Here is a 24,000-nt window from a genome sequence, read left to right as displayed (position 1 = left end):
CCAAACTGCTGCCACAAAGGGTGAAGTATACAGTTGTGTAAAATGTGTTTGCACTCTGTAACATTAACGTTAACATTAACATCCCCTTCACTGGAATGAGAAACCCAAACCCTGAAAGGCATCTCCAGATCATTATCCCTCCTCCACCACACTTTACTGTTGGCTCTGTGTGTTCTGGTAGGTAACGTTCTCCTGACATCCAGACTTATCCATCAGACTGCCAGATAGTGAAGCGTGACTCATCACTCCAGAGAAGATGTTTCCACTGCTCCAGACTCCAGTGTTGGTGCTTTACACCACTCCAGCTCACGCTCAGCATTGTGCACAGTGATCTTAGGTGATCTTGTGTGCAGCTGCTCGGCCATGAAATCCAGCTCCAGAAGCTCCTGATGCACGGTTCTTGTGCTGATGTTTCTTCCAGAGACAGTTTGGAGCTCCGTAGTGAGCGCTGTGACAGAGGATGGGTGACTTTTACACGCTTCAGCACTCAGCATCCCACTCTGTGAGTTTGAGGTCTTAACGCTTCATAGCTGATCTGCTGTTGCTCCGAGATGCTTCTGTGTCACAGTAATAGCATTTACAGGTGACCGGGGCAGATCTAGCAGGGAAGAAACGTCACAAACTGACTTGTGGTAAAGGAGGCGTTTTGTGACAGGGAGATGTTTAGAGTCACTGTGATCTTCATTCTACTGCTAATATCTGTCTATAAAGAGTGCAGGGCCATGTGCTGGATTTTATTCACCTGTTAGCAATGGGCGTGGCTGAAACACCTGAACTCAACCATCAGAAGGGGTGCACATACTGTGAATGAGCTGTTACTATGGATACGATTAGTTATTAGGGCGAGAACATTAACATAAACTTGTGATGTGCCGCTGCGCTACTGTCAGAGCTGCTGTTATGGAAACTAATCAACACCTGACCAATCACAATCCAGAAAACTGGATTGTCATGGTGTAATAATTATTGGTATACAACAGTATTAATTCAATAACATTACAGTATTACATGTAATCTAAATAATGTATGTATACATACTCACTCTCTCTCTCTCTCTCTCTCTCTCTCTCTGTGCGCGCGCTCTCACGGGATGACGTCACAGGCCGTTCCCTACAACATGGCGGCTGTGTGTGAGGAGGCGGAAGGTAGGAGAGAATTTCAGCTCCTTCTTTCTTCCTCGTTCTCTCTTTCTTTCTTTCTCTTTATTTATCTGTCTGTTCGCTTTGTTTACTTCTTTCTTCTGATCATGTCGTTCACACCACACTCCGAACGAACCTTGTGTGTGTTATTGTGCGCTGCAGGTTGGCGGCGCAGCTAACAGGCTTTAATATCATCCGTGTTTCGGGAAGAGCCCTAATGAACGAACAGGAACACGCACACACACGGAGGCCTTTAGTCAGTGCAGATCCTATACAACATCTGGTTTATAAGGTTTATGGTGAGTGTTGGAGGTCAGTTATAACCAACACACACCATTATGTAGTTAATCAGAGTAATTTCACAGTGTGTACATCCTGCTTCCACACACACACCTTATGAACCTGACCAGTGTGTTAGTTTAGCCCTGTTCGTACGGGATTAGTTTCCATGTGGAGGTGTGTTAGTTTGCACTATTCGTACGGGATTAGTTTCCACGTGGAGGTGTGTTAGTTTGCCCTATTCGTACGGGATTAGTTTCCACGTGGAGGTGTGTTAGTTTGCCCTATTCGTACGGGATTAGTTTCCACGTGGAGGTGTGTTAGTTTGCCCTATTCGTATGGGATTAGTTTCCACGTGGAGGTGTGTTAGTGTGTTAGTTTGCACTATTCGTACGGGATTAGTTTCCACGTGGAGGTGTGTTAGTTTGCCCTATTCGTACGGGATTAGTTTCCACGTGGAGGTGTGTTAGTTTGCCCTATTCGTATGGGATTAGTTTCCACGTGGAGGTGTGTTAGTGTGTTAGTTTGCACTATTCGTACGGGATTAGTTTCCACGTGGAGGTGTGTTAGTTTGCCCTATTCGTACGGGATTAGTTTCCACGTGGAGGTGTGTTAGTTTGCCCTATTCGTGCGGGATTAGTTTCCACGTGGAGGTGTGTTAGTTTGCCCTATTCGTATGGGATTAGTTTCCACGTGGAGGTGTGTTAGTGTGTTAGTTTGCACTATTCGTACGGGATTAGTTTCCACGTGGAGGTGTTACTGTGTTAGTTTAGCCCTGTTCGTACGGGATTAGTCTCCATGTGGAGGTGTGTTAGTTTAGCCCTATTCGTATGGGATTAGTTTTTATGTGGAGGTGTGTGATGTGGTTATTATGTGAGTATCTCTGGGATTTGAATCAGAAACATTCCTGTGTATTTTCTCTTCTATAAGCTGAGCAGTAGAAATAACTGCAGGTAGAAACCCGTCTGAACCACATGCTGAAGATTCTGTTCAATCCTGTGGGACACCACGCTTCGGGTTTTCTTCAGTAGAAACACGCAGCAGGAAACTCTCTCATCTCTCGTTCTCTCTTGTTTCTTTCTCTTCTCTCTCTTCTCTCCTTTTCTCTCTTTCTCTTCTCTTTTTTTCTTTTCTTTCTCTTCTCCCTTTTTCTCTTTATCTCTTTATCTCTTCTCTCTTTCTCTCCTCTCTTCTTTCTCTCCTCCTCTCTTTCTTTCATCTCTCTTCTCATCTTTCTCTCCTCTCTCCTCTTTTCTCTTTTTCTCTCCTCTCTTCTCTCTTTTTCTCTTCTTTGATCTCTCTTCTCATCTCTCTTTTTCTCTTTCTCTCATCTCTCTTTCTCTCCTCTCTTCTTTCTCCTCTCTCTCTTCTTTCATTTCTCTTCTCTCTTCTTTTCTCTTTTTCTCTCCTCTCTTCTCTCTTTCTCTCTTCTTTCATCTCTCATCTCTCTTTCTCTTCTCTCTTTCTCTCCTCTCTTCTTTCTCTCTTTCTCTTCTCGCTTTCTCTCCACTCTTCTCTTTGTCTCTTCTCTCATCTCTCTTTTTCTCATCTCCGTTTCTTTCCTTCTCTCTCTTTCTCGTCTCTCTTTCTCTTCTTTCATCTCTCTTCTCTCATCTCCAACACCAAAAGTTTCACAAGCAGAACAATAAAATATAAACCAGGCATAAAAGGGCGTGGCAGAGAAGCGATGCTTCTGTGGGGTTTAGGGAAATTATCATGACGACATCAGTGATGTAGGTGGTGATGATGGTGATGTAGATGATAGTGATGATGTATATGATGGTGATGTTGATGGTGATGATGGTGATGTAGATGATAGTGATGATGTAGATGATGGTGATGTTGATGGTGATGTAGGTGATGTAGATGATAGTGATGATGTATATGATGGTGATGTAGGTGGTGATGATGGTGATGTAGATGATAGTGATGATGTAGATGATGGTGATGTTGATGGTGATGTAGGTGATGTAGATGATAGTGATGATGTATATGATGGTGATGTAGGTGGTGATGATGGTGATGTAGATGATAGTGATGATGTATATGATGGTGATGTTGATGGTGATGTAGGTGGTGATAATGGTGATGTAGATGATAGTGATGATGTATATGATGGTGATGTTGATGGTGATGTAGGTGGTGATGATGGTGATGTAGATGATAGTGATGATGTATATGATGGTGATGTTGATGGTGATGTAGGTGGTGATGATGTAGATGATGGTGATGTTGATGATGATGTAGGTGGTGATGATGGTTATGATAGTGATGATGTATATAATGGTGATGTAGATGATGCTGATGATGTAGATGATGATGGTGATGATGTAGATGATGGTGATGTAGATGTTGGTGATGTAGAAGATGGTGATGTAGATGATGATGGTGATGTAGATGTTGGTGATGTAGAAGATGGTGATGTAGATGATGATGGTGATGATGTAGATGATGATGGTGATGTAGAAGATGGTGATGTAGATGTTGGTGATGTAGAAGATGGTGATGTAGATGATGAGGGTGATGTAGATGATGATGTGTTATACGGTGGGAGTGTGTGTGTATCTGTGAGAGAGAGAGAGAGCGAGAGAGACTGAACATTCTCTAATGAAGATCAGTGATCTCTCCATTAGCTAATTAACATCACACTCTCTTGGGTGTTGGGTTACTGTGTGTGTGTGTGAGATTAGCAGTATTAGTGTAACACTGTGTGTGTTCAGTTTCTCTTTCTGGTGTTGATGTAGCTACAGCACTGCTGCTGATTGGCTGGTGTGGTGATGATGTCACTCTCTCTGTGTGTCTGTGTCTCTGCATCTGTCCGTCTCTATCGCTGTCTGTCTGACTCTCTCTACCTGTTAGTCTTCTGTCTCACTGTCTCACTTTCTGGTATCCAGGCAACAGAGTGTTTCAGCAACCAGAGACTTGTATTAGAATAACACTTATTTCTTTCACTCTGTATGTATGTGTGTGTGTGTGTGTGTGTGTGTCTGTGTTGTGATTAGCGAGTATGTGACTGCCCCCTTCAGGCTGGAGTATGTGAGTGTATCTCACCATGAACAATAAGGACACCACCACTGAGGCAGGTCAGTCTCTCTCACACACACACACACACACACACACACACACACACACACACACACGTGCATATACATTCACATACACACACCTACACATATGCTGGTCACTCAGTCAGAGTGTGGTTTATTACTGAGGACTGTGTGTGTGTGTGTTACAGAGAATAATTGTCAGATGAAGGTGTTTCTGCCCAATAAGCTGTTGGAGTGTTTGCCTCGGACAAACACACTGCCTAAAGAGAGACTCCGCTGGAACACCAACGAGGTGTGTGTGTGTTACTCGTTGCAGCATACAGTACAGGCTAGATTACTCTTATTATAGATATGACTGAGACCCACGACTCAGAATGATGTGCAGTGTGATCAAAAACATGACATGTCTTTGTATGTGTGTGTGTGTGTGTGTGTATTACAGGAGATTGCGTCATACCTTATCTCATTTGACCGTCATGAAGAGTGGCTTTCCTGCACGCTCAAAACCAGGTGTGTGTCTGTGTGTGTGTTACCAGAGTTACCAAGACAGATGTGGAAGTGTTACCACAGTAATAAAGATTGCGCTGTGGGTGTGTGTGTGTCAGGCCGCAGAACGGCTCCATCATTCTGTATAACAGGAAGAAGGTGCAGTACAGGAAGGATGGATACTGCTGGAAGAAACGGAAGGATGGGAAAACCACACGGGAAGATCACATGAAGCTCAAAGTGCAGGGAACTGAGGTACATACACACACACACACACACACACACATACACATATATGGTATCTCACAAAAGTGAGTACACCCCTCACATTTGTGTAAATATTTGATTATATCTTTTCATGTGACAACACTGAAGAAATGACACTTTGCTACAATGTAAAGTAGTGAGTGTACAGCTTGTGTAACAGTGTAAATTTACTGTCCCCTCAAAATAACTCAACACACAGCCATTAATGTCTAAACCGCTGGCAACAAAAGTGAGTACACCCCTAAGTGAAAATGTCCAAATTGGGCCCAAAGTGTCAATATTTTGTGTGGCCACCATTATTTTCCAGCACTGCCTTAACCCTCTTGGGCATGGAGTTCACCAGAGCTTCACAGGTTGCCACTGGACTCCTCTTCCTTTCCACTGTGATGACATCACGGATCTGGTGGATGTTAGAGACCTTGTGCTCCTCCACCTTCCGTTCGAGGATGCCCCACAGATGCTCAATAGGGTTTAGGTCTGGAGACATGCTTGGCCAGTCCATCACCTTCACCCTCAGCTTCTTTAGCAAGGCAGTGGTCGTCTTGGAGGTGTGTTTGGGGTCAATATCATGCTGGAATACTGCCCTGCGGCCCAGTCTCTGAAGGAAGGGGATCATGCTCTGCTTCAGTATGTCACAGTACATGTTGGCATTCATGGTTCCCTCAATGAATTGTAGCTCCCCAGTGCCGGCAGCACTCATGCAGCCCCAGACCACGAGACTCCCACCACCATGCTTGATTGTAGGCAAGACACACTTGTCTTTGTACTCCTCACATGGTTGCCGCCACACACGCTTGACACCATCTGAACCAAATAAGTTAATCTTGGTCTCATCAGCCCACAGGGCATGGTTCCAGTAATCCATGTCCTTAGTCTGCTTGTCTTCAGCAAACTGTTTGCAGCTTTCTTGTGCATCATCTTTAGAAGAGGCTTCCTTCTGGGACGACAGCCATGCAGACCAATTTGATGCAGTGTGCGGAGTATGGTCTGAGCATTGACATTGGCCTGTTCTGAATGGAACCTGTCCTGTTAAAACGCTGTATGGTCTTGGCCACCGTGCTGCAGCTCATTGTCAGGATCTTGGCAATCTTCTTATAGCCTAGGCCATCTTTATGTAGAGCAACAATTCTTTTTTTCAGATCCTCAGAGTGTTCTTTTCCATGAGGTGCCATGTTGAACTTCCAGTGACCAGTATGAGGGAGTGTGAGAACGATGACACCAAATTTAACACACCTGCTCTCCATTCACACCTGAGACCTTGTAACACTAACAAGTCACATGACACTGGGGAGGGAAAATGGCTCATTGGGCCCAATTTGGACATTTTCACTTAGGGGTGTACTCACTTTTGTTGCCAGCGGTTTAGACATTAATGGCTGTGTGTTGAGTTATTTTGAGGGGACAGTAAATTTACACTGTTACACAAGCTGTACACTCACTACTTTACATTGTAGCAAATTTTTTAAAAATTTTAAAAAATTTCTTCAGTTTTGTCACACGAAAAGATATAATCAAATATTTACAAAAATGTGAGATACTGTGTGTATATATACATATGTATGTATATACACACAATTGGATTAAAGTAAGGAAGACTTGCGCAGCATCGGCCTCACTCTCACTTCCCGGTGACCACTATGATCCAGTGGCAAGGCTGAGTCAAGACGACTATGAATCACTGGCCCCCGGGCGCAGTGATTCATACACCCATTCATACACTATGGACACTTTGGACATGCCAATCCGCCTACCATGCATTTCTTTGGACTGGGGAGGAAACCGGAGTACTTGGAGGAAACCCCTCCTCAACACGGGGTGAACATGCAAACTCCGCACATGCAGGGCCACGGTGGGAATCGAACCCCCAACCCTGGAGGTGTGAGGCGAACATGCAAACCACTAAGCCACCATGTGCGCGCATACAACACACACATACACAAACACACACACACAGAGTTATGAACTAATCCCTTTCTCTCTCTCTCTCTCTCTCGGCAGTGTCTCTATGGTTGTTATGTCCATTCCTCCATTGTCCCAACATTCCACAGGAGGTGCTATTGGCTGCTGCAGGTCAGTGTTGCAGTCACATGACCAGCTGCAGTCACATGACTAGCTCCTGTGTAACTGAATCATCTTTACTGTAATAAAATTAAACTGAAAGCTAGAGTTTGTCATGTGACCGTAGTTAGTATTTCTGTTCAGCATTAGTGCTTATGATATATTTCCTGTCCCAATCCGGAGGACATCTGCTGTTCCACATCCGAGATTCATAAAGAGTGGTGTTGTGTGTGTGTGTGTGTGTGTGTGTGTGTGTGTGTGTCTAGAACCCGGACATTGTGCTGGTCCACTACCTGAACGTGCCAAATGTAGAGGACAGTGGGAAGGCGTGTGGGCCGGTTCTGTGTGCCGTTACTGACCGCAGAGATGGACTGCGCTGGAGCCGAGAGGAGCTGCTCTCACAACTTAAACCCATGTGTAAGTCACCAATCACAGCTCAGAACCATGACCGACTGACCAATCCATATGTGACCGTGTGTGTGTGTGTGTGTAGTTCACAGTATGAAATGGTGTAGCAGTGGAAATGGGGCGGAGGTTTCCATTGAGCAGCTCGTGCAGCAGATTCTGGAGTCACAACAGACCAAACCACAACCACGCACACACACCTGCCTCTGTAACCATGGTAAAACAGAACATAGATATGTACACTTACAAAAACTTTACAAACCACATACACAAACACTCCCATGCTAACACTGTGTGTGTGTGTGTGTGTAGCTTCTTCTGGGATGAACATTCCTCATCGGTGTAACAGCACAAAACATCGGATCATCTCCCCAAAGCTGCCATGTGGCCCTGCCCCCTACCTCACTGAAGTCCAGAACCTAACCCATGAGAGCTCAGGAGGTGGGGCCACCAGCAGAGATGGAGCTGTGGGGGACTCTGTTGCAGGAGGTGTGGCCAATGAGAAAACCCAACCCTCAAGCCCAGTAGTCGCCCTTGACAATGGGAGTTCTGCTCCGCCCTCTTCCTCCTCTTCCAGCCCGCCCCAAACACATTGTGCAGCATCAATTGCCCTTGGCAATGGAAATGGTTTCTATGGCGACCAACGTGGCGGCCTGGCAACAGTAGCTCTGCCTCAGAATGCAGTAATCGTCATGACGACAGCAGCAGCAGCGGCTGCATTGGGCCGGGGAGGGGAGGAGTCTAAAGGCGATCTCAGTTCTGCGCACCTGTCACTTACACATACTGCAGGTCGGCTAGTCCTGTCACCTGTCCCGACCAAACAGGAGACGCCCCCTCCTAGCCCCGCCCCAGTGCCAACTCACACAGTGTCGTCCAATCAGGGTGTGGCTACGCTCTCCCTCACTCTTCTGCCCAGTCCTGTGATTGGAGGACTGCTATTGACGGATCGCATAATAACAGACAAGCCCAGTGCTATGCTCCGCCCCTCCTCTCCCTCGCCATCCTTAATGGCACCGCCATTTACACAGACCGGCTCTGTACCTAGCCCCTCCCTCTCTGTGCCCCTGCACTTTGACCCTGATTCTTTTCTCAACAGCCCCAAACAGGGCCAAACCTATGGTGGCTCCTCCCTCTCCCCTCTCAACACGATTAACTCTGTCTCTTCCTCCCAGAGCCCACCCCATTCCTCTTCTCCACAGCCTCCTTCATTGGCATTGACTCTTTCTCCAACCTCTCCACCCTCATCTCTCTCTTCTCTTTCCCCGCCCACATCTACGCCAAACTCCGCCTCCCTGTCTCCTTCGCTCTCTTACTCACTCTCTCCTTCTTGTCCCACCCCCTCTCTCCCTCCCCTTTGTCTTGACTCCTCATTGGCTCTTGATTCACTGACCCACCCACTAAGCCCCACCCTAGATGCTCAGGTCTCCTCACCACAAGTGGACGTGACCCGCCAAAGCTCTGTCAGTGATGGGCAAGCTCTTCTGATTGGACAGGATGAAAATGCCCCACCCACTCTGCTGTCACTAAACTACACACACAACCAGCTGTTGCCTTCACAACACTCAATATCCAGCCACCTGTCAGCCAATCAGCTACCACTCAGTCAGCTCTCGCCCAAACAACCGCATACCAATCAGCTTCCAAGTGATAGACAGGGGGCGGGCCTAAGGCTTCAGGAGGAGGCTCATCTTATGATGACCCAAACACACACACACACTCAGGGTTTGAGGCCTCCAGGGCGAGGCCTGCGCCACAGCCTCAGCCAGCCAGCTCTGCTCATAAACAGTGACACACACACTGACGCACACACACATTCACACACACACTCGCATACACACACACTCATTGCACAGGTGAGCCCTGTTCAGGTGAAGGAGGAAAAGTCCCCGCCCATAACTCAAACCATTCTGCGAGAATTAGAGTGTGATGAAATGCCCATGGACACAGCTCACAGTTCTGACAGCTCCGCCCATCAGCACACAGATGGGGTGGAGCTATCGTTTGACTCCACCTTTCCCGACCTGATATCTGAACTCGTCACTGAGGAGGCAAACAGCCACTCTGCCTGTACAGGCTTAAACTCCTCCTCTGCTCTACCTACTTACCCAGTCAGATACATGGCCCCACCCCAGCCGACACCCTCCACCTCCTACCTGCCCTATGCACTCCTCACACAGACACACACACACTCCAACACACACTCTGGAGTGGGGGAGGAGCCACAGCGTCTCGCTAGCATCACCGATTTCTCACCTGAGTGGTCGTATCCAGAGGTGATTCAGTTACACATTCTCACACACACACACACACACACACACATATATATATATATATATATATATATATATATATATATATATATATATGTGTGTGTGTGTGTGTGTGTGTGTATATATATATATATATATATATATATATATATATATACATATATATATATATATATATATATATATATATATATATATATACACAGACACACACACACACACACACATATATATACCAAATTACATATACATTCTCACATACACTCACACGCAATGTTTTAATTTAGTTTTAACACCTTTAATTAAATTCAGCATGTACACAACCACTGATAAAGTTTGTTTCTGTTTGTCTGTGTCTGTCTCTCTCTCTCTCCCTCTGTCTGTCTCTCAGGGTGGGGTGAAGGTGTTGATCACAGGTCCCTGGTCAGAGATGAGCTGCAGGTACTTGTGTGTGTTTGATCAGAGTACAGTACCTGCTTCACTCATACAGCCTGGAGTACTGCGCTGTTACTGCCCAGGTATGTACATGTGTATATATGTACATATATATATATAGTGTGTGTATGTGTATATATATATATATATATATATATATATATATATATATATATAAAAAATACACTGGTGATAGCCCTCCCCCTTCGGGGTCTGTATGGGCGGAGTCAGACTTGTAGGCAGAAACCATCTGGTTAACATGGATATTATGAATCTTAGTGTGGTGTTAGTTTCAGGTAATTGTGTGTGTGTGTATGTGTGTGTAGCTCATGAAGCAGGTCTGGTGGCTCTGCGTGTGATGAAGGACTCTGACGCCGTGTCATCATCTGTGCTGTTTGAGTATCGAGCTCGAAACGCAGCATCATTGCCGAGCTCACAGCTGGACTGGCTCTCTCTGGATGGTGAACACACAAACGCACACACACACACACACACACACACACACACACACACACACACACAGAGACATGAGAGTGTTCTGTGAACAGATCATTCTGATTTCTGTCACATTTTTTCCATTTTAAAAACAAACTTTCTCGTGTTTCTGTATAGCACTGATTCAGGGCCGGGGCTATATGTGAGCTCGGTTTGTGATGTCATTAAGTAAACAATACAGCTTTGGACTAATCACAGTTCAGTATGCAAATTATTATTGATGCAGATTTTTTACCTGTACACTTTTAGCCACAGGGCCTGGCTAATTTAGCCGATGTTAGTGATGTTAGGCTTTCAGGCATTACAGGAACATGTACAGTATGTGGGCATTTACTAATTTGCATATTTATGTATATTCATAGATCATTGCATTTAATGAGGACATTGTAGTTTTTGTTAGATTTTTGTGTATTGAATAAACACATTAAGGAGTTTATTATTCTACACAAAATTATACATTTAACGTGTATGGGGCGGGGTCAGGGGATTATTTTTCCCCACACACACACACACACACACACACACACACACACACACACACACAGAGTCTCTGATGTGATGGAACTATTTTCCACTGTCATCACCCAGAGACACTGTGACACACACAAGCACGCGCGTGCACACACACACACCTCTCGTCCCCTGTTAGCATGTTAGCTTGTTAGCATATTCCTTTCCATATTATCAGCCTATTAACCCCCTGACTCACCCTTTCCACCTGAGAGTATGTTTATGAGCCAGTTAGCACATTTCATTTGTATAATGTTAGCTTGTTAACCTTTGACCTCTTAACTTGTTCATCTGACAGCATGCTAAGCTGTTAGCATGTTAGCTGGCTAGACTTGTAGCATGTTAAGTGTGTGTGTAAATGTAGCGTGCAGGCCAGAGTCTATTTTTGTAGCATGGCTCAACCTATTTAAACCTACGAGGACTGTCTCTCTCTCTCTCTCCCTCCCTCCATCTTTCCCCCCGTCTCTCTCTGCACCTCTCTCTGTCAGTCTTTCATCTCTGGCAGGCTGTGTCTGGGTACAGGAATGTGTACCCACACACACACACACACACACACACACACACACACACTCAGGGCCCCCTCAGTGGCTTCATTCGGGACTTTCCGTGCTGGTGAGCAGACGTGTGTGTGGAGCGTTCCCTTTCTCCTCCTTGTGGAATACGGTCTCTTTCTTTTATCTTTAGGAAAAACAGACCTCTCTCTCTCTCTCTCTCTCTCTCCCACGCGTTTGTTCTCGCTCTATAACTTTGTGTGTATATGAGTGTGAGTGAGATTTGTTTTCTTACAGCACTGCATTTAATCTTATTGTATGTCTGTGACTATGCTTCCATATTAACTGTGTGTGTGTGTGTGTGTGTGTGTGTGAGATGTCCTGTCCCCACTTCATCCTCCTGATTTAACATCAAAAGTCTGTGCGTGTGTTGACAGACAGAGAGAGAGAGACAGACAGACAGAGAGAGAGACAGACAGACAGATAGATAGAGAGAGAGAGACAGACAGACAGATAGAGAGAGAGAGAGAGACAGACAGAGAGAGAGACAGGTGGGATGCTGTGACTTTGTGTGTGTGTACCCTGAAGACTCGAAGATGGAAGAAAGCACTGAAGATGCTATAGGTAGGGTGTGTGTGTGGGGTAATGTTCCTGGATCTGTAGATCATGTTGCATTGGGTATCTCTTAGTCTTTTAATGCTCCAGACACACACACACACAGTGCTAGTGTGTATAGAATGACTGAGGCAAGATCAGAGTGAATATTTTCCATTGAGGGATTAGAGAGACCCCCCCCCCACACACACACACATGCACGCACAGAGATTTATTTGTGTAATTCTTTTCTTTAAAGTTATTTGATTCCTGGACACGGGTGTGTGTGTGTGCGCACGTGTGTGTGTGCATAGTTGTTTAAGCTGCGATAAAACTTTGTCACCTGTCAACACCTTCTCTTGCCATGACATTAAATCAGATGTCTTTCTCACACACACACACACACAGCCTCACACGTGTTGTGTTGTTTATGTGTAGACAATCAGTTCCGCATGTCCATCCTGGAGAGACTGGAGCAGATGGAGAGGAGGATGGCCGAGATGGCTAACCACAATCAACGTCAACAACAACAACAGCAACAACAACAGCAACAACGGTTGGCACGGCAACAGACCACACCTCACTCCTCACTGCGCCTAACTCCTGAAAACCAGGTACACAAATACTACAGTGTTTCAATCTGTGTGCTTCCAGTACTCTCATTGTTTTGTGTACACAAGTACTGAAATTTGATGGGTATTCGAGCTCTAGTCGGTACCAGTTCTGGTGGGTATTTGAGTTCCAGTGTCTATTCGAAATCCTTAATGAACAGTCTGGAGGTGACCATGATGATGTAAAACTCCATGAGATGACATGAGGAAGAAACCTTGAAAGGGACCAGCTCTTGTGGGTAGTCCGGTTCTGTTGGATTGCCAATTCTGTTACCCATAGATTGTCAAGTTCTAGTGGGTAGTTGGATTCTGGTGTGTAGTTGAGTTGCTGTGGGTAGACAAGTTCTGGGAGGTATTGAAGGTGCCATGGGAAATTGGGTTCTAGTGGGGAGTCATGTTCTGGTAGGTAGTTGTGTTCTAGTGGGTAGTTCAGTTGTCATGGGTAGTCGAGTTCTGGGGGTAGTTGAGTGCTTGCATTCTGGTAGCTGTGTTCTTTAGGGGCAAAACAGCTCTCTTTCTGTCTCTCTGTCCCTCTCACTCCTGTCTCTCTCTCTCTCTCCATATCGGTTCTCAATATCACCTCTTTGTCATGCTCTTTTTTTTAGCTGTCTTTCTTGCGTCAGAGATTTAGAACAGAGTGGGGGCAACGAGGAGGAAATATCTGAGGGAGGGAGAGCTGTGTGTGTGTGTGTGTGTGTGTGTCTGTGGCATGAATGTAATGTTTCCTATCAGGTGGCCCTCAGTGGAAAGTTGCTTTAGTCGCTGATGGAAGAGTGAAGGCAGGGAATGTGATGAGGGAAAGTAAAGAGTGTACACACTTGATTAAAGCTTGGTTTGGAACACAGCCAGGTCGTCATTACGAGACACTCTGTAGTGTTCAGTAAGTCAGCACTGAGGATCTCCAGTTCAAACCGTGATTTGGAACACAGCCAGTCAGACAATCAGAGTACTATCTCTCTGTCTGTCTCTCTCTCCCTGTCTCACTTTCTCTGTGTCTTTCTCTGTATCTCTCTGTCTGTCTGTCAGTCCGGGCCTTGGTTTGAGCGCCGGATTGTGAGTGTGTGTGAGCGGATGATGAGTGGAGGACGGTGGGGTGCTGGTGAGAGACTCACACACTGCGTCAGACACCGAGGGATGACGTTACTGCACCTCGCAGCTGCGCAAGGATACACACACCTCATACACACGCTCATCCGCTGGAGGTAACACACACACACACACACACACATACACACACACACACACACACACACACACACACACCCCTCATACACACGCTCATCTGCTGGAGGTAACACACACACACCTCATACACACGCTCATCCGCTGGAGGTAACACACACACACATCATACACACGCTCATCCGCTGGAAGTAGCACACACGCGCGCACACACACCTCATACACATGCTCACATCCGCTGGAGGTAACACACACACACACACATAATTGTTGAATAATGAAGGTTAGACTGTGGTCAGTATTTTATTAAAGGAAGGTCTGTCTCTCTTTCAGGACACTGAATGCTGACAGTCTGGATCTGGAACAGGAAGTAGATCCGCTAAATGTAGATCACTTCTCCTGCACGCCGCTGGTCAGTACAACGTTTTCATTTACTTTTATCCTACATTGTTGTTAAATTCCAGATTGCGATTGGTCAGAATGTGTTGATTAATTTTCTTTGTAACTCTCGTACAGTTTGGGGGACATCCTTCCTGTCTCCCCTGTGAATCAGAGTGACACTAGCCAATCACAGCGGCTTGTCTGTTAGTTCATGTGTACACTTCTGGATAGTTAGCATTTCCTCTCAATGTTCAGATGAAGTGTGAGCTTGTGTCCTTACATGTGATGTGTGTGTGTGTGGGTGTGCGTGTGCGTGTGTGTGTGTGTGTGTGTAGATGTGGGCGTGTGCTCTGGGCCACCAGTCCGCTGCAGTGTTACTGTACAGGTGGAGCAGTGTGGCACTGATGATCCCGGACTCTCTCGGACGTCTCCCTCTTGCTGTCGCTCGCTCACGGGGACACACACGTCTCGCCCGCTGCCTCGAGGAGCTGCACACACACACTCTCTTACAGTCACACACACCGGAGATCACACACACACACAACCAGTCACACACACTGGACATGTCACCACCACCTCAGCTGCCCCTGTCTCCGTTATCTACAAGTCCTGATACAGGTAACTAACTCTCTCACAAACACACACACAGACACAAACAAACACGAACACACAGACACGAACACACACACAGACACGAACACACAAACAAACACACGAACAGACACGAACACACAAACACACACAGACACGAACACACACACACATGAACACACACGAACACACAAACACACACATAAACGAACAGACACGAACACACAAATACACACAGACACGAGCACACACACGAACGAACACACACACGAACACACACACACACGAACAGGCACAAACACACACACACACACTGATAGCTAACTGGCTAACTTTGTAACGAGATTAGCTAACATGAAGCTAGAAGTCAGATGTGTTCTAGTCTGGGTTCTAATAAGAACTCCGTCATAAACTCTAGTGGTTTGGGACAAAATTCTGATTATCTCTTCATTTTACTTTTGTATGTCCACTCTCCCTCTGTCTCTCTCTCTCTCATTGTCTGTTTCTCCCTCTCTCTGTCTGTGTCTCTCTGTCTCTCTCTGTCTGTCTGTCTGTCTCTCTCTGTCTCTCTCTCTGACTCTCTCTCTGTCTGTCTCTTTCTCTATCTCTCTGTCTGTCTGTTTGTGTCTCTCTGTCTCTCTCTCTGTCTCTCAGGTCTGAGTTCCTCCAGTAGTATTCCATCCCCCAGTGACCCACCCTCCCCGTCTCCTAGCTCCGCCTACTCTAGTGGATCAGCCCCGCCCACCTCTCCTCTGTCTCCTCCTGACCCAATGGATACTTCCTGTGACTCTTCCCCATGCGCCTCCCCAACCCCACCCCTTCGGTGCCCAACCCCCAAACACATGGACACACACTTCCTCTTGGACTCTCCTCCACACTCACATACACACTCCGAGCACACACACTCACATACACACTCCTCATTCGAGGCCGAATTGCTCAGTTACAGTGAGAATGCGGAGAACGAGGACTACCTGCCTGCTGAGGTCTTACAGGTGAGACAGACACACACACTGTATAGTGTCTGCTTGTTTCTTCAGCCTGTACTGATGTACTGTCTGTGTGTGTGTTTGTCAGGTTGACATGGCAACGCTGGCTGAGCAGATAATTGAGGCAACTCCTGATCGAATCAAACAGGAGGAGTTTCCCAGGGGGGCGGAGTCACCACTCAGAGAGAGGTGGGACAATGCAGCCATTCATGATACCATGCCCTGGCTTGCACCCTACCTGGATACTGTAGACAGGTACACACACACACACACACACACACAGTAACTCATACTCACTTTATACATGCACACTGTACATTGCTCATTTATTCTACTATGTAAGTACTGTGTGTGTGTGTGTGTGTGTGTGTGTGTGTGAATGTATGTTAGGTGTGTGTGTCCAACCCCACAGCCCCCTTCCCCTCTCAGTGCTCTAGCCCTGCAGAGGCTCCGCCCCCCAAGTAGTGCAGCATGGGCGGAGTTTTTGAATGCGTCAGCCAATGGGAGGATGGAGAGAGACTTTGCTTTGCTCACTCTAACGGACAGTGAGCAGCGGGAACTTTACGAAGCTGCTCGCATCATCCAGAATGCGTTCCGCAGATACAAGGTACACACACACACATGCACAAAGACCTTCCCGATGTCATTGTAGATCAGTTATGTATTTTTTTCATAATAAATAAAACACTAACGTTAGGAGCGTTGTGTAGAGACAGGTTTAATCATCACCATGGTTACACGTTTCAGGGGCGGAGACTGAAGGAGCAGCAGGATATGGCGGCTGCAGTGATCCAGCGATGCTACAGGAAGTACAAACAGGTACACACACACACACTTTTGATCAACGTATAATACACGTCACGTCAGTGTGTCGCCCCCTACAGGAGAAACAGTTACTGTGTGTGTTTGTCATTTATTTATGTACTGACTAACAGTCACTAATAACTTTTCACCTCCTGTCTCACTTTACCTTGGTCTCTCCTTTGTCTCTCTACCTGTATCTCTCTCTTCCTGTCACTCTGTTCCTGTCTCTCTCTCTCTCTCTCACTCTCTGTCTCTGTGTTTTCATGCAAGCTAACATGGATTGCTCTGAAGGTAAAATTAAAACTCTAATGCTGTGTTTCCTTTAGTGTGGTGTCTCCTCTCTCTCTCTCACACACACACCCCAACAGACTGCTGTGTTTACCCTCCACAAATCCCTGTGTGTTAATCCAGCTGTGGAAACAGGGTGTGTGTGTGTGTGTGTGTGTGTGTGTCTTCACTTGGTGTTTATATCTCCTTTTCCCAGTGTGTGAGAGATTTACTGTGAGTGTGTGTGTGTGTGTGTGTGTAACATGCTGTCCTCTCTCGTTGTCAGTACGCTCTGTATAAGAAGATGACACAGGCAGCCATTTTGATCCAGAGTAAGTTCCGCAGTTACTACGAGCAGAAGAAGTTCCAGCAGAGTCGCAGAGCCGCGGTTCTCATCCAGCAGTACTACCGCAGCTATAAAGAGTATGAGCGTATCAAACAGGGAGGAAGAACCGGCACTGCACTCTCCAACAAGATGAAGTGAGTCAGTCACACACACACACACACACACACAAAGCACCGCTTATTTAATAGACGTGTGTATGCCACCACAGGAACCTCCTCTAGAACTTTTTCAAGAACTCAAGAGCTTTCTGTATGTTTCCACAAGAAGATCCAGGACTGATTTTAGTTCTTGGACCATACTGTAGTTATAGGATCCTTTTTGGTTCCTGCTGCAACTTCCTGTACTTTTGTGAGGAACAGGAACTATGGGGGCGGGGCTTCACACTTTCTGACATTTGCACTACACCAAGTTTTACGTTATGTTACATGGCGGTCCGGGTTCCTGGAGTATGATGTGAATGCAAGAAGGAACTGTACAGTTCATATTAATAATGGAACTTTTTTAAAAAACCTTTAACTTTTGTTTGTTCCTGCAGAGGCTCATTCCTGACAAAGAAGCAGGATCAGGCGGCTCGCAAAATCATGCGCTTCTTTAGACGCTGCAGACACAGGTACACACACACACACACACACACAGAGAAATAAGTTTAAAACTGTTGCATTCCAAATGAACACACACACTTCTGTAACACACACCTGACAGAACATCACTAACTGCAGGGGAGGAGGGTGAGGACGGAGGTCGGGGTGTAGCTCAGACCAGAGCACCTCTTATACAGGCAGAAGAACTGAATTAAAAACAGAGCTGAGGTCTTTAAGCCTGGAGAAACATAACTAACAGGAGAATCCTATTGGGTACAGCGCTCAGGTCCTTTACGAGCTGCTGGGGTTCTCTTGTGTTCATGTCTCATTGGAGTGGCTAATAGTGGCTTTTCCTTTATCCAGGAAACCAGGTGCACACAAATCGCTGATTGGAGGTCTGAAGGTCTAACTGGATTTGTAGATAAATCTAAGAAACTTATATTATATTTCAGGTTGCTAAAGCTAATCAGGGACCAAAACATCAGCATTCTGAACGTTATGGCATACCTTAAAAATGGTTCCTTGGGTTCCACCAGAAGAAACTTTTCTTGGAGCCAAGAGCTCACAAACTTCCGATACATTTTCACCAGAGGAACCAGGCTAATGTTGGTTTCAGGGCTGTACTTTTATTCAAGGAACCTTTTCCTGTAGATCAGGAACTATGAAAGTGGAGATTTCCATGCCAAACTGACTGAAGATTGAGGAGAGGAAGTTTGTTCTCTAAGAGAGAATGAAAACGCTGAGTACTGAACCAAGCTGTGAGGAATGCTGAGCAGAGCCGAGTGAAGAGGATTTCTCTGTGATTTACTGAGGGAGAACTTACACACTGTCTCTCTCTTCCAGGATAAAGGAGCTGAAGCAGAACAAGGAGCTGGAGCGGAGAGGCCTGACCACCTGATGTCTCTCTCTCTCTCTCTCACACACACACACACACACACACTTCCCTACAAGTTTACAATGGCTAACTAAAATAACCTGAGAGATGTGACTTCCTGCTTCCTGCATGTCCTCTAAAGGAGTGACCATCTCGAGTCCTCCGTCTCCTGCCCTTTAACTCTCGCACTTAAAAATAATGAATGAACTTGGAACTCGCGTGGGGTTTCGTTGTTCATGCTAATGCACGCCGTTATCAGAGTTCACTAGTTAGCGACATTCTGGGCTAGCATTGTGAGTTAGCTAAGTGTTTAGCTGCCTTGAACCCCTTCAGACTCCTACTTTTTATTTCATTATCGTTGTTGCAGCTTGTGTACAGTGTGTCATACAAAACCTCTCTCTCTATAATTCTAATTATCCATATGTATAAACACACACACACACACATTATTTATATATATATATATATATATATATATATATATATATATATATATATATATATATATATTCTGAAGAATGAAATCAGTCTTGGATATAAATTTATTTCTGCTTTGAGGTGTTTCAGCACGTTTTAAATGACAATGTTTACCTTCTCAGTGAGTGAAGATTTTCCCACTCCACTGATTTTCAGTCTTAGACCTCGTCCCATCATCCACTTTCCCTCGCTCGTCTCCTCTTCCCCTCGCTCTTCTCCACTTCCCCTGATCCACTTCCCCTCACTCGTGTCTTCTTCCCCTCGCTCTTCTCCTCTTCCCCTCGCTCGTGTCCACTTCCCCTCGCTCGTGTCCCTCTGGACTCTTTACATCGCTATGGCAGCTTGAATGATGTGCGTTAGATGAGAATCGACTCAACAGTTTACCCAGAAGACGTTGCTGCAACCTATAACTGCTTTTTTTCCCTCCAAAACGGTAGACAAATCCTCATAAACAGAAGCTTCAAATTTCAAAACTACTCGTATCTAATGTTTGCTAGCGAGTTAGCTAGCTCCAACAGGGAAAAACAGGAAATGAGCTTGGCTTTGGTGCCCGTGCTGCCGTGGCGTGTTCCTGCTCATAAATTTTCTCCAAACGCACACATAGTGGTATGTAAACTTCATACAGGGTGAAATATAACGTCTTAAACATCACTGGAGTGATGTAACACGAGCGGAGATGGAAGTGAGCTGTAACACCTGTAACCTGGGTTTAGGGCTGGGACGAGAGAACGTTGTGATTGTACCGTCATCAATCTGAAATATAGACATCCTTAATATAAAAGTATATACAATGACTTAAAGTTCTATTTTTAATAAAAATCTGTAGTAAGGTATTTAAATAAAATTTAAAGATGAGAGATTCTACTTTGTGATAAACTACTGAAGATTCAGAGCGACTCCTCTAAACAAGTCCACCTTCAACTGTAAACTTCTTCTGAACCGAATAACAGAACCTTCACGCTGACTGGACCAGTATCGCTTCTTCACCTCAGACCTCCTCCTGGTTTCTGCTGAGTGTGTGTCCACGGCTTTAACTCGCACCTCAACCTCTCCACACACTCGGGAAACATTCACGCTGTGTTTATATTAATCAGCGAAATCATTAAACAATTAAGAACGAGTGGAAATCTAAAACTACAAACTGATTCAGCTGAAATACATTTTACTGACCTCGCTCTTTTCTCATAACGATGTTCTAACCTTTTAGAAATGTATTTGCAGTTTTTATTTAAGATATCAGTGTATAGATTCTTTTTATGTCTGTTCAAGCAGCCCAGAAAACACACATCGTCATACGTTTTATTTTTATGATTATTTTTGATTGTGCAGTGCCTTGAAGTCTTTAATGCAGTCTCTCTCTCTCTTACACACACACACAAACACAGAGTAGACTCGTTTAGCTTAAATTGTGTTGCAGTTTGTTATGCATATGAATTTAATACATATTCTCGTGTGTGTTATACTTCAGCACTGCGTGTGTTAATATAATGCATTAATGTGTATATATTGTACATTATAAAGAGCTGTTGAGGATAAATATATAAATATATAATATTTAACAGGAATATATTTGCTTGTTAGATCTGAAATATTGTTGTTTTTTTCCGTTCACAGATACGCATGATTATACTTACAGCTACTGCATGAGTTCCTTTAAGAGATAAAGTGGATAAAAGTGTGCGAATGTTGCAAAAAGGGTTTATTTATGAATATCATCGTCATCGCTTTGGATTGTTTTTACTGAAAATCTCATTTGATTGGTGTTCAGGCTGCTTTGCTAATGAATAATTATTCATTAAAATGTGTTCGAAAATGTTTTGCTCTGATGTTTTAATGGGAATAAATGAAAGCAAGATTTCAGACTTGGACGTTTGAACACGTCTTTCTCCTGCGTGACGAAACCCAGACGTCGTCCTGATCTGGTGGGTTCTCTGTGTAAGAATTTTCTATCTGGTCATTACTGTACACACACACACACACACACACAATAATGTGCTTGATATCCCAGCTTGCAGTAATACTGTTTATCCAATAAACCTCAATATCTGTTTCCATGGCAACCAAACAGCTTTTATTAAAACTGAAACACACAGAGGGAGTAAACAAAATTCATAAATCTGTATTTCAGTCACAGCTCCTTCCCTTCTGACTCACAGTGTGTCCCAAACGCTAGTGTTTCATAATAAAATAGTGTGAGAATGAATTCTAACAGTAACTGAGAAGTTATATAAACAACTCATCATTCTGCACTGATTTTATCCTGATTAACGCCGTACTCTTCAAACCATGTGACCTCCAGCTTGCTGTTTTCTGGATGACAGTTTTAACTTCACACTTTACCTCATTACACACACCACAGGAACACACACTACCTGCTGAAATACTAGCATTTGGGACAGAGCCTCACAGAGGGGACAGAACACACACACATACACACAGTGGTGTACTCTGGGGGGTTCGGTTCCTGGTAAGCACCAGATTCTTCCCAGAATCCATTTAGATGACATCACACACACACACACATACATACTCAGTGGTCAGAAGTGTGTGCTGGAAGGGGAGGGGGCCGGCAGGGGTCGGGTGCGGGGGCGGAGCAGGGCGCGGACGTTGTCACGGTAACGGGAGGACATGATGTTGTAGAGCAGTGGGTTGATGGCGGCGCTGCAGTAGAACAGCACGAAGGAAACGAGGTTCAGGTACTGAGACAGGAAATAAACCTGAACGCTGGAGTTCAGAGACAGACAGAACAACGTACGAGCCACATGGAAGGGCAACCAACACACCACAAAGACACACACTATCACCACTACACACCACACACGGGGTAACAGTGGGGAGGGCAGAGAGAGAGGGAGAGACATTATTATTATTTCCTTTAATTCCTTTTATTCAGTATAACACAATCAGCATGATTAAAAGGTGTAAAAACCCGTAAACAGGTAAAGGTGTTAAACCCGTAAACAGGTAAATAACCAAACTAAATAAACAGGTAATTAAATATGTAAATATGATAAATACTGCAGGTAGAATTCTTTTGTGATAAAAGGTCATTATTGTTTACCATCACCTGACGTTTGACCCCGTGTTCTTACCCATCATCCTCAGGGTCTGCCGGTGAGTGTGGTCTCGGTGGACGTGTCTGCGTTGGCGCAGTCTGCGGGCGATGAGCGTGTAGAGAAGCGTGAGTGTCGTCAGCGGGACGATGAAATACAGGTTAGAGAGCCACAACATGGCCACCATCAGGCCCGAAGTCTCCGCCCACCGAGTCACACGGCACTCCGTCAAGTTACCTTCTACATGCTCCGCCCCTACCAGCACCAGCACGGGGCCCGCACTCAGGGCAGCCACGCCCCACAGTGCACCAATCAGCACCCGGACACGGCCCCGGGTCACCAGGAGGCGGGCTCTGAGCGGGAAACACACGCCCACATAACGCTCCGCCCCCAACGCAGTCATGTGCAGGATGGAGGAGAAAGTGCAGCACTCGCTCACAAATTGAGAGAGTTTGCACACTGTGTCACCTAGAAACCAGGGGCGGTACCACCACAGCTACAGGTGTACACACACACACACACACACACACACACACACACACACACACAGAGGTGAATAAACATGTAAGTAAATAAACAGATTAACAGGTAAACCATCGGGTTCTCCACCTGCCCTCAGATTTTCATCAGGTTTTATGAGGAAGTGATTTTTCTTCAACGATGCAGGAATTTAATAATCACATTCTAAATAAAACTTTACGATGCTGATGACATCATTAACACTAACGTTACAGATAAAAGGTCTTACGCTTCTTCAGCTGAACCATACACAATTTCCAGGACAAAAGCAATATGATCAGACAGAGTAAAGATTAGAAAGAATACAGATCGGACAGTAAAGATCAGATAGAGTAAAGATTGGACAGTAAGAATGGGTGAGAGTAAAGTTTGTACAGAATAAAGATCAGACAGAGTAAAAATTTTACAGTAAATATTTCACAGGGATGCTTGGACAGAGTAAAGATCGGACAGTAAAGATGGAGAAGAGTAAAGATCGGACAGTAAAGATGGAACAGAGTAAAGATCGGACAGTAAAGATGGAGAAGAGTAAAGATCGGACAGTAAAGATGGAACAGAGTAAAGATCGGACAGTAAAGATGGAGAAGAGTAAAGATCGGACAGTAAAGATGGAACAGAGTAAAGATCGGACAGTAAAGATGGAGAAGAGTAAAGATCGGACAGTAAAGATGGAGAAGAGTAAAGATCGGACAGTAAAGATGGAGAAGAGTAAAGATCGGACAGTAAAGATGGAGAAGAGTAAAGATCGGACAGTAAAGATGGAACAGAGTAAAGATCGGACAGTAAAGATGGAACAGAGTAAAGATCGGACAGTAAAGATGGAGAAGAGTAAAGATCGACAGTAAAGAT

At 45.2% G+C, this 24,000-nt stretch overlaps 2 protein-coding genes across 2 annotated transcripts in view; one reads left to right on the top strand and one right to left on the bottom strand.

Annotated features, from left to right (window-relative positions):
- Nucleotides 1–256: 256 nt before the first annotated feature.
- Nucleotides 257–21,394, top strand: camta2 (calmodulin binding transcription activator 2). The gene is made up of 23 exons (XM_053686449.1): nt 257–502; nt 1,103–1,145; nt 4,421–4,501; nt 4,654–4,757; nt 4,908–4,975; nt 5,071–5,206; nt 7,217–7,288; nt 7,543–7,693; nt 7,770–7,898; nt 7,994–9,954; nt 10,343–10,469; nt 10,713–10,847; nt 12,915–13,090; nt 14,114–14,289; nt 14,603–14,681; nt 14,986–15,268; nt 15,896–16,236; nt 16,319–16,485; nt 16,621–16,837; nt 16,978–17,049; nt 17,588–17,781; nt 18,183–18,257; nt 19,072–21,394. Exons 3-23 carry the CDS (start codon nt 4,471–4,473, stop codon nt 19,124–19,126), a joined length of 4,749 nt encoding a protein of 1,582 aa, XP_053542424.1. The 5' UTR covers nt 257–502; nt 1,103–1,145; nt 4,421–4,470; the 3' UTR covers nt 19,127–21,394.
- Nucleotides 21,395–21,541: 147 nt separating this feature from the next.
- Nucleotides 21,542–24,000, bottom strand: part of LOC108275694 (growth hormone secretagogue receptor type 1) — a 4,658-nt gene continuing 2,199 nt past the window's right edge. The window contains exons 2-3 of the mRNA XM_017486616.3: nt 22,672–23,128; nt 21,542–22,385 (exon numbers count right to left, since the gene is read on the bottom strand). Of these exons, the coding sequence (XP_017342105.1) occupies nt 22,117–22,385; nt 22,672–23,128 (726 nt within the window). The 3' untranslated portion in view covers nt 21,542–22,116. The remainder of the gene's footprint in view (nt 22,386–22,671; nt 23,129–24,000) is intronic.

Source organism: Ictalurus punctatus, chromosome 15 (assembly GCF_001660625.3).
Source record: "Ictalurus punctatus breed USDA103 chromosome 15, Coco_2.0, whole genome shotgun sequence".
Lineage (NCBI taxonomy): Eukaryota > Metazoa > Chordata > Actinopteri > Siluriformes > Ictaluridae > Ictalurus > Ictalurus punctatus.
Note: the sequence above shows the minus strand (reverse complement) of the source record. Positions and strands in the feature narration are given on the sequence as shown.

Excerpts from the sequence above, each read along its gene's own strand:
- camta2 (XM_053686449.1), top strand. The coding sequence starts at position 4,471 with ATGAACAATAAGGACACCACCACTGAGGCAG. Across the intron at positions 4,502-4,653 it reads GGACACCACCACTGAGGCAG|AGAATAATTGTCAGATGAAG; the intron begins GTCAGTCTCTCT and ends TGTGTGTTACAG. Across the intron at positions 15,269-15,895 it reads ATCTACAAGTCCTGATACAG|GTCTGAGTTCCTCCAGTAGT; the intron begins GTAACTAACTCT and ends TCTGTCTCTCAG.